Genomic DNA, 15,933 nt, shown 5'->3' with positions numbered 1-15,933 from the left:
TGGTGCTTCTAAATCCATCGTGTGCCGAGAGTCAGGGCTGGGGGGCCGTCAAGAGGCAGGGCCTGTTAAAGCCCATTGCGGCACTTCTTGTGTGATTTTGGGCTCTACACAAATAAATGGTATTGTAAGCAGACACGTTCACTTTTATATGAGCAGTGCAGGTGTGTGTGGGGCTTGGTTTACAATCTTCAAAGTACGTTCTGCTCTTGTGCGTCAGTGGCAGCACTCAAGAAACACACTCGATGGGTCGTACTTGCATGGCTTTTTAATAATTAAGATGGCGAAGTGTGGACTTCTTCTTTCACAAATGGTTTCTGCAAGTGTGGACGTTCAGCCCGGACACAGACCGGCAGACACCGATAAGTCCAACACACACACTTTAATTTACACAGTTTACAACAAACAACACACCGTGCCCTGGCACCAAACACCCTTAAGTCCAGGCCTCCTCCTCCTCCTCCTCTCCCCCAAGCTTTGTCCTCTTCCTCCCGACTCCGGCCAATGACTGGAGGAAGGTGACCTCTTTTATACCCACCCAGACGTGCTCCAGGTGCCCCTTCCTGCGGCACTCCGGGTGACCCTGGTTCCGGGTGTGGCACAAGTGCTGACGTCCAGGGCTCCTCAATCCTCCGGGTGCCCCCTGGACCCTTACAGGGTTGAGCTTCCATGCGCAGTTCCTGTGGCCCCCATACCAACCAGGGTGGCTGCCCTCTTGTAGTTGGCATAGTCCCTCTTGTGGTCCTTCCAGGCGTCCTGGCTGGGCACAGCCCCCAGCCGACCACCACAACAGTCATTGCCAAAAATATTAGCACCCCTACAGCTCTCCCAGAAAAGTGTATAAATTAAAGATGCGTTGGTGTTCTTTGGTTTAGTTTGGGACAGCACCCAGAAAAAGTCAAACTTAACATCGCTGCCCACTGCAACTCCATTAGAGAGGCTTAGGGACTCGTGTGTGGTTACAAGATGCCATTCGTTTCAGTTCTCATTTCCAAAGTTTGTGCAGCCAAATATTAGGGTTAAGGGAGCCCAGAATTTATCACAGTCCGTCTCTGGAGTTCTGTGAGGAGCGGCCACCAGTTTGACTTTTTTTCTTTGCTTTGTTATGTCATTCCAGTGCAAGGAAAAGAAATAAAGACGCGAACAGCAAAGCACTGGCATTTTCTAAAAGACGCGTGAGATGCCAGGGTGTCAGTGTTTTTGGACTTGACTCGCTTTTATTAAAGAAAGAAACCCGCCAAGTGTGATGAAAACGAGGCGACTGTCAGTTAGGGTCTGCTGATGAAAAGTAGACATTTGAACAAGGGGGCACCACACGCGCCGGGCACCAGCATGGGTTTCATGGCATCGTCCTGTGAAATCTCTCGTGCTAAGCCCTCAGTCACTCCATGAGTTCTACAAGTAAATCTGCATGTTGTCCCTTTTTACTTTCTTGTATACGAAGTGCAGGGAAAGTTCTGGAGTCCTCCAAAGAGTCCATTTTGAGATTTGGAGGAGTCTCAGGGTTTTAGACCTCCAGGAGTCAGAAAAACACATTTTTAGAATTAAGTGTCTCTGTGTGTGTGTAAACACGATAACCTGAGCACACTTTCACTTCGGTCCACCAAGTTCATCCATCCATCCATTTTCCAACCCGCTGAATCCGAACACAGGGTCACGGGGGTCTGCTGGAGCCAATCCCAGCCAACACAGGGCACAAGGCAGGAAACAATCCCGGGCAGGGTGCCAACCCACCGCAGGACACACACAAACACACCCACACACCAAGCACACACTGGGGCCAATTTAGAATCGCCAATCCACCTAACCAGCAAGTCTTTGGACTGTGGGAGGAAACCCATGCAGACACGGGGAGAACATGCAAACTCCACGCAGGGAGGACCCGGGAAGCGAACCCGAGTCTCCTCACTGCGAGGCAGCAGCGCTACCACTGCGCCACCATGCCACCCCACCAAGTTCAGCTCCACCTTTATAATAATTGTTCAGTATGCAGGGTGTCCATAAAGTCGCTCTCTGTGATAGAAACAGAGAAGAAGGCCTGCCATTGTTGATTGTCAACACGTCCGCCATCCTCACCAACATGATTGTGTCGTCCTCGTTTTCAGTAACATACATCAGTTATCCTCACTTGCAAGTCTTCTAAAGGTCGAGGTTTGGTGGACTCGACATTCGTTATCACATATCCCCATAAAAAGAAATCCAAGGGAGTCGAATGTGGCGAACGTGGAGGCCAAGAAAACGGCCGACCTCCTCCAGTCCATCTGACGTCAGAAAGTGTCTGACATGCAAAGCAGAGGGACGAGGAGCGCCATCTTGTTGAAACGCGGTATTCTCCATCAGTCCTAGTAAAGTCACTCTGCGTCATTTCTAAATCGCTGTCACCATTACCAACACGCCCTTCAGACTAGAATGGCCCTACGACTCGATTTGCTGTCACCGCACACCACACACTAACTTTGGGAGAATCTCTTTCATGTTGCTGTGGATTTTCAGTTCCCCAAAAACGGCACAAATAAAACTTCTAAAGACAAAAAAAACAAAAAACGAGATCCATCAAGCGTTCTAATCCTTTTAACGAATTCTCTCTATCACATTTACTCACAAACTCTTAAATGGCTCCCTGAATTATTCATTTGATTTGCTCTTGAAGGTTCTTTAATGTTCATAACATAAAAACAGACTCCTAGTCATGTGCTCGTCATAGGTGGCCAGGACCCTTGCCCAGTTGGGACACCTCTGCTATGGAAGACCCTGGGGAGCCAGTGTGGACACAACACTAGATGGCAGCCGTACCTCGGACTCCTGCAGGACTTCATGGGAGATGGAGTCCAGGGGGGTGCCACCAGGGGGCACTGCGGCTGCTCCTGAGCCCGTGTGGGCAACGAGCACGTGAAGCACTTCCAGGTGCCTTATATAAGGGGCCAGGGGGACAGAAGTCAGTGAGCCAGAGTCGGGTGGAAGGTGGATGAAGCTTGCTGAGGAGGAGGAGGAGTAAAGAGAGAAGAAAAGGAAGTAGAGCATTACTATTGTGCTATTGTGCTTATGGGGATCAGGGATGGCGTGGAGAAGAACAATAAAAGTAGTTTTGTTTTATCAGAGTGCCTCTAGTGTGTGTCGGGTTGGGTTGGGTGGCGGCCCACGTGGTTCACTCCTTAAATATCCATCCCCATATCTGAGTATACAAGAATGTTGAGGGGAGAGCACTCCCGATTTTTTTGATCTAAAATCAAGTCAGAATGCCACACCTTTTCAGTGCTTCAACAGATTAATCTTACCAATAAAATTATATTTTCAAAAATAGTCAGAATTCTACATTCTGCACGCACGACAACATTCCTGAAACTCAATGGTTGGAAGTGGGCATTACGTTCATATATCCATCCATCCATTTTCTAACCCGCTAAATCCGAACACAGGGTCACAGGGGTCTGCTGGAGCCAATCCCAGCCAACACAGGGCACAAGGCAGGAACCAATCCTGGGCAGGGTGCCAACCCACCGCAGGACACACACAAACACCCACACACCAATCACACACTAGGGCCAATTTAGAATCACCAATCCACCTAACCTGCATGTCTTTGGACTGTGGGAGGAAACCCACGCAGACACGGAGAGAACATGCACACTCCACGCAGGGAGGATTACATTCATACGATACAAATAATATCCACTTAAATAAAGATCAATATGGGACGCACAAAGCTGTGAGACAATAAACCAGAAAAAAAAATACAGAAATATACAGCAAACCCTAAACGAATAACAGAATTTGTGACCCAAACCACGCTGAGCACCTGGGCAGACAAGGAGGGTCAACTGAAGGGGGCTCAGAACGTCAGGTTCCTTCACAAACGAGTCTGATGCTGTTTAATTAAAGAGTGAATTGAGTCGGCTGATTAATCTGCGGAGGTCGATCCAAAGCCTGGGCGCTATATGAAGGGTCAGGTTAGTTTGGCACGGCCAGAATCGGTGCGGTGGACCTCAGTGTGCAGACAGGAGCCTAGTGATGGAGGAGCTCACTCATGTGAGGTCACTAATACAGTTAGATATGTGAGACAGCTGGAGCAGTGAAGGGGCAGCAGCATGGGCATGAGGTGCCCACTGTTCAGGACTCTTGACCAAATCTGGGATGACACCTGCCAGCTGCGAGTTCCAGGAGTCGATATGGGATGTCACAAGCGCAGGGACAAGCATGTCAGCCATGGAAGGGGAGAGGAGAGAGTGAAGACAGGACAGGGCGGAGAGTCTGAATGTGATCGGTAAGAGTGGCAGGAATCAAACACGACACCAAGGTGCCCAGCAGTGGAAGGTCTGATGAGATTTTTACAAACATAATGCCAAGTAGCAACACTTTGGTATTGTTGTAATTTAATTTTAAAGAGTTTTAATCGATTCAAGCTTTAGTTTCCCTGAGGTAAATTGTGAGCCGAGAAAGTCCTGATGAACTTTCACTTTTAACACTTTGAAATACCTCAGATTATCATCTGCATATAAATGATAAGCCACCCAAAGCTACAAATAACATGGCTGCGGTGAAGCGTCGAGAGCAGAGGGCTGAGCGACTGGTGCTGAGCTGAGCTGAGCTGGACCGGCTGTGGCCTAAAGCAGGGGTCCCACAACCCCCGGTCCGCAGCCGTCTGACAGCCGGGCCGCGAGAGAACTGCCGGCAACGGCGACTCACTCAGACTTTTCAGAACGCTTGGCAGGCGGGGCTTTGCGGCACAGAGAGAGGAGAGACACCGAGGTGAGAGAGAATTACAACACAGTATTTTTACGGTCCCGACAGTTTCCCCATATGACACGAGTCTATAGAAGTCACGTTACTACGAAGTACATTCAGCAGATGCTTTTGTGGTCGCAGCTCAGTTGTGTACGTTTGCACAACGATCCCCAAACAGAAACATTGTAAAAAAATCTCTTTCTTCGAACTTTCCTTGTACTGTTTTTATTTTTTATTTATTTATTTATTTGCTGTTTTTGTTGTCTGTGGTTTTCAGTGATACCTTTTGCTTATTGCTTGTCAACATTTGAAAAACATCCATTGGAATTTAACTCATTGTCACCCTCCTATAGAAACGGCAGACACGAAAAAAAGATAGCAGTGTTAATGTTTGTGATGTGCAATCTGTTGGAATGACAAATGCAAAGCATATGTCTTTGTTATATGCAAAAAAAGAAGAAAAATCTCAGATTGCAAACGTATGCGAACTGCTTAATAACTTTAATAATAATAGAAATGTTATGTAAATTGTGAATAAAACTGCCAACCCACCCCACCCCCCGACCGGTCCGTGGAAAAATTTGCATCTAATAAAGTGGTCCTTGCTGTCAAAAAGGTTGGGGACCACTGGCCTAAAGGACTTAAACCACTGGTGGGCAGTGCCAGGGATACCCAGGATGATCTCCATTTGGACAGCTGACTATCAGTACGAGTGAATGCGCCGGAGTGTGCAGCGTCTGGCGCCATAAGTCAGTCAGCGTCACTCGGAGCAGAGCAGACTCACAGCTGTGTAATGTTCCGAAATCAGACTGAAACCTGCTTCACATTGAAATCAAACTCATGAAACGACCTGGCGGCGTATGCAACAGCAACTAAGAACTGATTTATTATTCGGATGAATTCTGTGCGACCTTGCGTGCAGTTCCTCTGGGCTGAGAGTCCCGAAACTGAAGCAGCAGACAGAGACCCGTCGATATTCTAAGATCCACCAGCTCAAAGCAGAGCCTCTACCGCTATTAACAGCGAACTTCCCGGCCACTTCGCCCGCCCATATCCTCCATCCCGAACCGCTCAGGGGCGTTCGTTTAACGTTTGCCTCCCGAGAGTTGGACTTTGCGCTTGGAGACTCCGCCCACATATCGTCGGACCAATGAGGTCTAAGTTGCGCTTTCATTGGTGAATAAGGCTGAAAACGCCCGCCCATCCTTACCTCCGATTGGTTTAGCCTCTGCTACGCTTGCACGATCCTCGGTGGACGGTTCCGGGTCCAGATGTCCGCTTAGCTTTCGTGCCCCTGGAGCGGGTGAGCGGAGTGCACGATGGCAGGTCATGCGGAGAGGCTGGTGGCGGTGCTGGAGTCGTACAGAGGCCGAGACAAGGTGGTGAGTAGAGGAACGGAGCGCCCGAAGGGACTTGGCGGGTCGAGCGCGAGCAGCTGGAGGGGGAATTCGCCGGGGTGCGCGTGGGTTTCGTAATGGTCGAAAGTACGAACATTTGTGAGTATAGAGGAACTCCTTTTAAATAAAGAAACTGGCCGTGCAACGCGACAATAAATACAACTATGTGAACATAAATCACTAAAAGCTTCACGAGTCGCGTGTTTGTTTATTTTTGTTTCAGCGTCATCGACGAGCTCATTTTAATTAAAAGGCGGCAGAGCCGGCTTTGTAGTTTTTGCTTTGACATTAAAATCTCAGAAACTGGGATATAAACTTTTTAAAAAGGATATTGCAGTTCAATTAAAAGTAACAAGTTGGTTGGGACGAAAGTGTGCAGCACTGAGCTTGAGGACCACCGAGCTGAGCCGTTCTGTAGTCCTGAGCACCTTAGTGCTTATGAAGTGACGTCCCGCCAGGCCCGCGCATCAGCTGACAAATCAGGACGTCGCAATGTGGAGCCTGTGGGCCATAAATCAAATCTGGGGACAGAAATAGACAAAGGGCCCAAACTTTATATCAGGGCCTTCCTTTACTTCTCATCTGTGCATCTCTCTGAATGAAACAAACTGCAGCATCACATCTGTAGGAAATCAACTTTCTTCTGATATTGCAGTTAATCCGATTAAACAATTCAAGGCTTTCTAAAAGTTTATAATGCATAACAGCTACAAGCCAAGCGTCATTGTGCCAACAATTTTAATGGGACGTGGTGGTAGGTAGTTGATGTTCATCCGCCACACCGTTCATATCGCCTGTCATTTCAAGATTTCTAAAAGGTCTGAGCCACTTTGGGGCCAAAAGAGGACATTTAGCTGAGAGCTCTGGTGCCAAATCAAATAAAAGCCCAGAATAGGGAACTAAAGAAGTCTGCCATTCAAGACCGTTCAGTCCGTTTGTTTAGCTGCTAGCTAAGCTGCCTCCATATCTCATCCTGGGTCTTCTTCAAGGTCCTCAAGGTTTCCCTTCCACTTCATGTCTCAGCGGGTTGTTCCGATGCACACCATCTCTTTTATGTTAAGAAGTGCTTCCTGGTCTCATTCCTCAACGACCCCCCACTTCCTTTCCACTGGTTCACCATTGGTTGAAAGAATTCTGCTGGATCAACTTTATCAATGTCTTTGAGGGTTTTGAAGACCTCCATTACAGTAGGTCCCCACGCCGACTCTTCTGCTCGACACTAAACAGGTTTAATTCTCAGAGTCGGTCACAGTAGGACGTGTCCTTCAGTCCCATGATGCACAGCTTCAAGTGTTACTGTGTCTTTCTTGTGTTGTGGTAACCAGAACTGCGCTCAGCACTCCAGTTGTGGTCTCAGTAGAGTGGTAAACAGTCTGAGCAGGTTGTCCCGTGATTTCTGTTCCACAGTTTTTATGATATAACCTGACATTTTATTTGCCTTTTTAATACAATACAATACAATACAGTTTATTTTTGTATAGCCCAAAATCACACAGGAAGTGCCGCAATGGGCTTTAACAGCCCCTGCCTCTTGACAGCACCCCAGCCTTGACTCTCTAAGAAGACAAGGAAAAACTCCCAAAAAAACCTAGTAGGGAAAAATGGAAGAAACCTTGGGAAAGGAAGTTCAAAGAGAGACCCCTTTCCAGGTAGATTGGGCGTGCAGTGGGTGTCAAAAGAAGGGGGTCAATACAATACAATGCAGTTCACAGAACAGAACAATTCCTCAATATAGTAAGAAATAAAAAATATAAATTTTAGAAGTACAGAGCAGAATTTAACAGTAGATGATATATCCCATGATAAGATTTGGATTTGTTTAGAGTCCTGGAGACCTCATCCTTCAAGCTGCCTCCCCCTATTGGCCATTCCACAACTGAGTCAGCGCTGGGCCAGCCAATCCGATGAAAGGACCCCTCTTTCCCACGATTCCTGCGATCCTCCATCTGGGATGACTTTTCCTTAGGCAGGCAAAACAACTTGGCAGGTGGGCCGTGGCACCAAGTGCCACATTTGAGTACCGAGAAGAAAAAAACAGAATAAGTGAGGGTTAGTATCCAATTCTAACTGTCATGTGACTTATGTTTAAGTGCTAATGACTAACAACAGAGATGCAGTCTGTACAGCAGCTCTAGTCAGGGTGTGCTAAACTGAAGTAGTGAGTCTTCAGCCGGGATTTAAAAGCTGAGACCAAAGGGGCATCTCTTATAGTAGCAGGCAGACCACTCCACAGTTTAGGGGCCCTGTAACTAAAAGCTCGACCTCCCACTGTTATTTTATTAATCCTTGGAATCATAAGCAGACCGGCATCTTGAGATCTTAATGTGCGCTCAGGTTTGTAAGTCATGATAAGTTCAGACAAGTAAGCCGGACCTCGGCCATTTAATGCTTTATATGTTAAAAGAAGGATTTTGAAATCTGCCCTAAACTTAACCGGGAGCCAGTGTAAGGATTTAAGAACTGGAGTTATGTGTTCGTATTTTCTTGTTCTTGTAATAATTCTCGCAGCCGCATTTTGGATTAACTGGAGGCTGTATAAAGAACAGTTTGAACATCCAGTGAACACCGCATTGCAGTAGTCAATCCTACTAGAGATAAATGCATGAATTAGTTTCTCAGAATCCTGTTTATTTAAAAAGCGCCTTAATTTCCTAACATTTTTAAGATGGAAGAAACATGTTTTGGACAACTTTGTAATATGCGCTTTAAGTGACCTGCTAGAGTCAAAGGTAACTCCTAGATCGCGGGCTGATTCAGTAAAATTGACTGGGATTCCCACTGAGTTAAATGATGACAAAATATTGTTGTGATCAGCGTCATTCCCTCCAACAATTAACATCTCTGTTTTATCTGTATTTAAAGACAAGTCGTTCTCATTCATCCACTCCTTTAATTCACTAACACAACTAATTAAAGACAGCATTGGAGAAACTTCATCTGATTTGAATGAAAGGTATAACTGGGTGTCATCTGCATACGAGTGAAAATTAACATTATGTTTCCTAATGAGAGATCCCAGTGGAAGCATGTACAGTGAAAACAGTAAAGGTCCGAGTACTGAGTGCTGCGGGACACCATATTGAACTTCTGTGTATAATGATGGAGTCCTGTCAGCACATTTCTGTACATATTGGAATCGATTTGATAAGTAAGAATTAAACCAAGCAAGCACGGTGCCTGTAAGCCCAACATCATTTTCTAGCCTGTGCAGTAAAATAGAATGGTCGATGGTGTCAAACTCTGCACTTAAGTCCAACAACATAATCACTTGTGTGCATTGCATAGATGATGAGAAGGTTGTGTCTGCACGAACCCCTAAGCCCTCTTCAGAGGTCTCTTCCTGTAGCTCAGTGTCTCCCATTTTGTTTTCCTAATTGACATTCCTGTTGCCCTTTTCTACGTTAAACTGCATTTCCAGGGGCCTCATGTATAAATGGTGCGTATGCACAAAAATGTTACATACGAATGTTTCCATGTTCAAATCGCGATTTATAAAACCTAAAATTGGTGTAAAGCCACCCACATTTCCACGCTACCTCATACCCTGTCGTATGCAAGTTGGCGTCAAAGCAGTGCTACTGTTCCTGTGTGGTTTATCATTGTTTTTCAGATCCACGTCCCTGACGCGGCTTTATAAATACACTGAAATTAACCGCATATTGTTTATTAGTTTAATGCATCTGATTGTAATTAACCAGTAACAATATAATGGTCCACGGAATGGTCAAACTCTTCCAAATACCATAACTGCTTTAACGTTGTTACTCTCACTGCACCTTCTTCTGTCAGCTGCTCCCGTTAGGGGTTGCCACAGCAGATCATCTTTTTCTATATTAATCTCACTTCACCACTTGGAGCAGCTGATCGGAAAGAGAATTATCGGTATACAGCATCAAGCACATGTTGCCTCAGCCATGCTTCCTATTTGAACTGCTCCCATACGACAAACGCTTCACAGCCTTTCCTGTACGGACCTCGCGGTTCACAAAGAGTTTCATCCCAAGAACTCTAAACGCACTCAGTCAGCCCATCAAGGGCTCCTTGTAGAACTGTTTGGACTTATAAGTACAATCACCTCACTGTAAACTTGCACTACAGTTATAATATTACACAACCTGAGCCACTTTATAAAGCATATATTTACATATGATGATGATGATATCATTTTTAAGATGAAATGCAGCAAAATATGTTTATTATATTATACAGATAAAAGCACTGTATGCTTCACTGGGACAGGTGTGAATGATAAAATAATTAAACATGTACTACGAAGATATTTCAATGTTCCTGGAAAGCTTTGAAGAATCGGCGTTCTGAGCTTACAGATGACTTCACGTCTATTACAGAGCTGATTGTGTGGCGATCGGTTACTTGGAGAAAGAAAAGGAAGAACAGGAATTGGAGGTTAGTACGTTTGAAAGAGACAGTACTGCAGGGGCAGCCTTAGGCATGTGCAAACTGGGCACCTGCATAGGGCCGCCAAGGCAATATATATTGAATATAAAACAGAAAGAGAAAATAATGACAACGCAGCAGCAAATTTCGGCAAAAGTTAAACGCTTGTGTATGAGCATGAGGCAGCTATGCAGTATCTGCAACGGACGTGGCCATCTGCCGTGCATAAGATACCATATTGACATTGGCGGGCGAAGGGGCCACCGATTTTTTTCTCTGCTCAGGGCTGCCACGAGCCAAGAGCCGCCCCTGAGTACTGCTGCAATAAATTATTTCATCGAAGGTCGCGCACAATCACTGCACCACCGTGTTCCCATGTTTAATAACATGCTTTAACTCCTATCATCATGAAAATGATATCACATATACATTTCAGTATTTTAGTTATTCAAAGAGCTGTAATATCACGAATGTAATGGATTCTGTGTCCTGTCGGAGGAAGAGAAAGTACGGAAGCACGTAGTGATTCAAACTCACAGAGCACACAGAAGAGCACATACAAAACAAAGCATTTAATGTGCTACTTTAATTATGATGTGATTTGAGAAACTGGTTAAATAAACAATTTTAAGATGAAGTTTATGATGTTCTACTGTAATGACAGAATAAACTACGTGATTAAAGTGGAAATTTCGAGATTGAAGTTGACATTTCGTGCTTTTTTCCACACTGTGTGGCTTTTTTTGTACCCTAATAAGCTTTCATGTGACACTCAGACGGTGGGGTACGACTCCCCTTTTCACGGCAACTTTGATATCTGACAACTTCTTTTTTTATTTCAGGCACTGTGCGACTTTGTGAACTTGAGCTTTCCAGTTTCTCTGACACGCTATGTCACTCGATTAACTTCCTTTTGTTGTTATATCACTGTTTAAACCAACAAATAGTACGTTTTTCTTTGCCTCCACTTGGTATTCGCTGAAATTCTTCCATTTTCCCTCTTGCTTGTCTTTTCACAGAACACGGAGCTTAAGGGCTATTTATATTGATTTGCATATTCAAAGAGGCGTAATTCTGGGAGGAGTTGGGGCGGGGCAGCAGGCGCGTACACGTGTGTTACTTTTCACGCTGACTGGGATTTATGGAAACGAAGAATGTGGAAGTTTGTGTACGCACAGATTCCTGCATCTGGATTTTTCTGTGCGTACGCACATTTTGGCTTTTGTGCTTACGTCATGTTATAGTGCGAGTTCTACGTACAGCGTTATGCATGAGGCCCCTGGTGTTTGCTCAGGTCTGACGTTAATCTTTTTGAGGTTTTTCTTGCTGCCTTCTCGGTGTCTGCCATTCCTCCTCCTCTCGGTGTCTGCCATGTCAGGACTCCACACATTGATGCTGAAACTGCTAGAAGCAGCCATCACTGCCCTGTGCTGTTGATCGGGAAGGCGGCCTCCTTTGTCTCAACTGCAGTACTTCATTAATATTCTGATTTTTGTAAATGTCAGGTGTGGTTTTTCAGTCTCTTTTGTAATTTTGCTATTCACTGCCCTGCTGGGCTCTCCTGTGTGGACTTTTTCTGTTTTGTGACACAATAGCACACCAAGTGTACAGTACACTCTCATCAACGCAACCAATCAGAGAGCAGCTGTGACTGGGCCCCGCCCATAATAACCAACCAGGGCCCCTACTTCTGTCTGATTGGACAGGTTTATAATGGTGAGGGGTATGGTGTGTGTGTGTGCGGATGGAGTAAGTGAATTAAAATGTAAAGCTATGACAACAATAAAACCATTGTGACGTCTCTCACCCATGTAAGGCTCACACTGCGGTGTTTGTCTGTCTGTCTGTCAGTGAGACCTGCACATTAAACAGTGGGATCAGTTAAAGGTCAGAGTGGTTGGAATACAAACCTGCAACCTTGGAGGGGGTCCCCCAGGAGTGAACTTGAAGACCACTGAGAGGCGGCTCCCTCAGAGCTACTCACCCAATGACGAAGCCCTCATATCTCAATGTGTGAAAGTGACCGTTGTGTCTGCTGGCAGTGAAATCAATAAAAGATGAACTAAGTAAATCCATATACGTTTATTAATGCGTTCCTCACATGTGTTGCTATTGTTTATTGTCTTATTGAACACACAATGGATTTAATTTGTTTTTTTGTTTAGAATATTCTAACATGTTCCCCCATATGCAAGTAGTAAAGCAATTTCAGTCCGGATTCAGACAGGCCAGTGAGTCCCAGGTGGCTACCCTGAGCCCGCCGGCCAGTCCATGTTGGCAGAGGTGGTCAGGGCACTTTCACTAAATCGCTCCGTTAGAAACGGCAGTTGGGACGCAAAGCCTCACACAGGTGAGTCCCGAGGGTCCCGCTCACTCCTTGCGGCGAGTCGTTCCTGTGCTGTGCCCTCTGAATAAAGATGTCCTTACCTGTACGAGCGGTACGCCGATCTTTGAAGGAATGCCCTCCACTGATGTCTTTTTAATTCTGTTATATCTGCAGATCAGGACGTTGTGCTATGGCTGCCAGCTGGTCGGTGGATCAATGCTGCAGAAATCTTCAGGGAGATCAGAAGTTGGGAGGCGCCTGTTGCTGTTCTCTGCTCAGCTCAGTCACTGTCGTACGGTTCTGCGGCTGTTTGATGACCTGGCCATGTACCTGTACACGAGGGACTACGGGCTGGGGACTAAGGTAACCTCGTCGCTGCACGCCGCCTGACGTGGCGGTACATGGCGTGATGATTACTGAGTGTGAGGACACAAGGTGCCCCTTCTTAGGGAGGTGGGCTCCACCTTTCATCCGCTTCCTGTGACATGATGGCTTACTCTCCTATAAGTGTGCGGTTCCCTTCTGGGATGTCAGCATCAGAATTCACTAAGCTAGTAGTCAAGCAACGTCTGTCTAAAATGTACGGAGCAAAAGTAAGAACTCGATCAAATGACCAATTGGCGGTTAAATAACCGAGACACTGCACATATCTGACATGACAAGAATCCAGTCCAATGAAGTCACCCAGACGTGAGTGGTGACCAGCAGGAAGTCTTGAGCTTGTGCTGCTGCTGCTGGTCACACTTTGGAGTTTACCTTCATGTGCTGTCTCAGCAGTGAGCTGGGTGGGTCAAACCCCACCTTTATTGCCGACCTTTGAACTTCCATAAACTTCCACTTTGAGATTACAGTCAAATGTTTGTTCCAAGAGACTCCAAAATTGAGAAGTTTGTAGTCAAGAAGGCCCAAACTGTTGTAACTCAGCCTGGGGCTTGAAAACTAAAATTTAAAGGCCTTGCCTCCAGGAGTGCATCAGAACATTCTGGACGAGAACAGGCCATTCAGCCCAACAAAGCTCGCCAGTCCTGTCCACTTATTTCTTCAAGTTGAGTTTTGAAAGTCCCTGAAGTCTTACTGTCTACCACACTACTTGGTCGCTTATTCCAAGTGTCTGTCGATCTTTGTGTAAAGAAAAACTTCCTAATGTTTGTGAGAAATTTACCTTCACAAGTTTCCAACGGTGTCCCCGTGTTCTTGATGAACTCATTTTAAAGTCACCGTCTCGATCCACTGGACTAATGCCCTTCATCATTTTGAACACTTCACTCAGATCTCCTCTTCATCACTGTGAAGGTTCAGCTCTTTGAATCTTCCTTCATAACTCAACCCCTGTAGACCCCATTAATCAGCCTAGTCGCTCTTCTCTGGGCCTTCTGTTGTGCTGCTATGTCTTTATGGAGACCCAAACTGCCCACAGGACTCCAGATGAGGCTTCACCAGTGTGTTATAAAGCTTAAGCAGAACCTCCTGTGACTTGTACTCCACACATCAAGGCGCTGTATAACCTGACATTCTGTGAGCCTTCTTAATGGCTTCTGAACACTGTTGGGAAGTCGATCGCTTAGAGTCCACTATGACTCCTAAATCCTCCTCATAAGGTGGACTCTCGATTTTCTGACCCCCCCATTGTGTATTCAAACCTCACATTTTTACTTCCTATGTGTCATTCTTTACATTTACTGACATTAAATTTCATCGTCCACAAATCTGCTCAAGCCTGTCTGCTGTCCAAATCCTTCTGTGATGATAAAACGGATTCCAGATTATCGGCTAATCCACCTATCTTGGTATCATCTGCCAACTTGACCAGCTTGTTAGTTATATTCCTATCTAAATCATTTATATTTATTCTAAACAGCAGCGGCCCAAGCACTGCCCCCTGCTGGTCACCACTCTTAACATCGGCCAGTTTTGATGAGGTTCCTCGCACCATCACCCTTCCTGTGTCTGAGCCAATTCTGCACCCATCTAAAAACATCACCCTGAACTGCCACTTCTTGTAGTTTGATGCCCACCCTCTCATGTGGCACCTTATCAAATGTTTTCTGAAAGTCCAGATAAATAATCTCATCTGCTCCTCTCTGCTCGTATCCTTTTGTTGCCTACTCATGGAATTCCAGCCTGTTAGTCAAACACGACCTCCCTCTTCTGAGCCCACGCTGACTGTCCTGTCCTTGCCAGGTGTTCCTTCATCTTATCCTTAATAATTCCTTCCATTAATTTTCCTGTGATGTTTCATGTTAAGCTTACTGGCCTGTAGATGCTCTGATCTGCCCTGTCACTCTTTTCATATAATGGGATGATATTTGCCATTATCCAGTCCTTCAGATTCTCTTCAGTGTGCAGTGACTTCCTATAAATATGTGTCAAGGGTTTATATCTGCACTCGCTGACCTCCTTAAGAACTCTGTGGTAAATATGATCTGCTCCTGGTGATTTGTTTGATTTCAGCTTATTTAATCTCAGCAGCTCTTCTCCCTCTATGATTTCCAAATCCCTCAGTACCTCCTTAGTAGTCCCTGTTACCTCTGGCAGGTTATCCACTTGCTTACAGAAAAATGTAAGTTTAGGGCATCCACTATTTCACTGTCTGTATCTTTTAATTCCCCTTTACTATTTCTGATGCACTTCACCTCCTCCTTGACTGTTCTTTTACTACTAAAATACTGAAAGAATCTCTTAGGCCTAGTATCAAAATAGAAATCCTCTCAAACTCAAGAAGCAGGCTTCAGGCCTACACGGTGTTGGGATTCTCGCACTATAAAATAGCAAAAACAGATAAGGCCTTCAAAAAGACCCACAAAATAAAACAGGCCAGAGCCTTACTGGGCAGCCCCAATACAGTACAGGCCTTACACAGCAAGTCTGACTGTAGGCAAACGGGAGGCTTCAGGCCAGACTGGGCCCAAAATGGACAACAGACGTCTACAGTTCAACAATCACGAGAGTCTCAAATTGCTCAAAATATGTCACACAAGAGAAAGGACGATGAAAACTCCAGCATGTCAAGGGACAAATCCACAAGAATCTTTAGAATAAGGGGGATATTTATTTACAAAGGGAAAAAGTACAAGAAAACGTTCGGAAGAGCAA

General features: G+C 45.6%; 1 protein-coding gene across 1 annotated transcript in view; it reads left to right on the top strand.

The window, feature by feature from the left end:
* Positions 1-5,949: 5,949 nt before the first annotated feature.
* The window catches only part of pex11g (peroxisomal biogenesis factor 11 gamma), a 33,056-nt gene continuing 23,072 nt past the window's right edge, over positions 5,950-15,933 (top strand). Inside the window, exons 1-2 of the mRNA XM_028816677.2 lie at positions 5,950-6,101; positions 13,015-13,203. Of these exons, the coding sequence (XP_028672510.1) occupies positions 6,039-6,101; positions 13,015-13,203 (252 nt within the window). The 5' untranslated portion in view covers positions 5,950-6,038. The remainder of the gene's footprint in view (positions 6,102-13,014; positions 13,204-15,933) is intronic.

Source organism: Erpetoichthys calabaricus, chromosome 12, assembly GCF_900747795.2.
Source record: "Erpetoichthys calabaricus chromosome 12, fErpCal1.3, whole genome shotgun sequence".
NCBI lineage: Eukaryota > Metazoa > Chordata > Cladistia > Polypteriformes > Polypteridae > Erpetoichthys > Erpetoichthys calabaricus.
The sequence above is the reverse complement of the archived record's forward strand: the minus strand, read 5'-3'. Positions and strand labels throughout refer to the sequence as shown.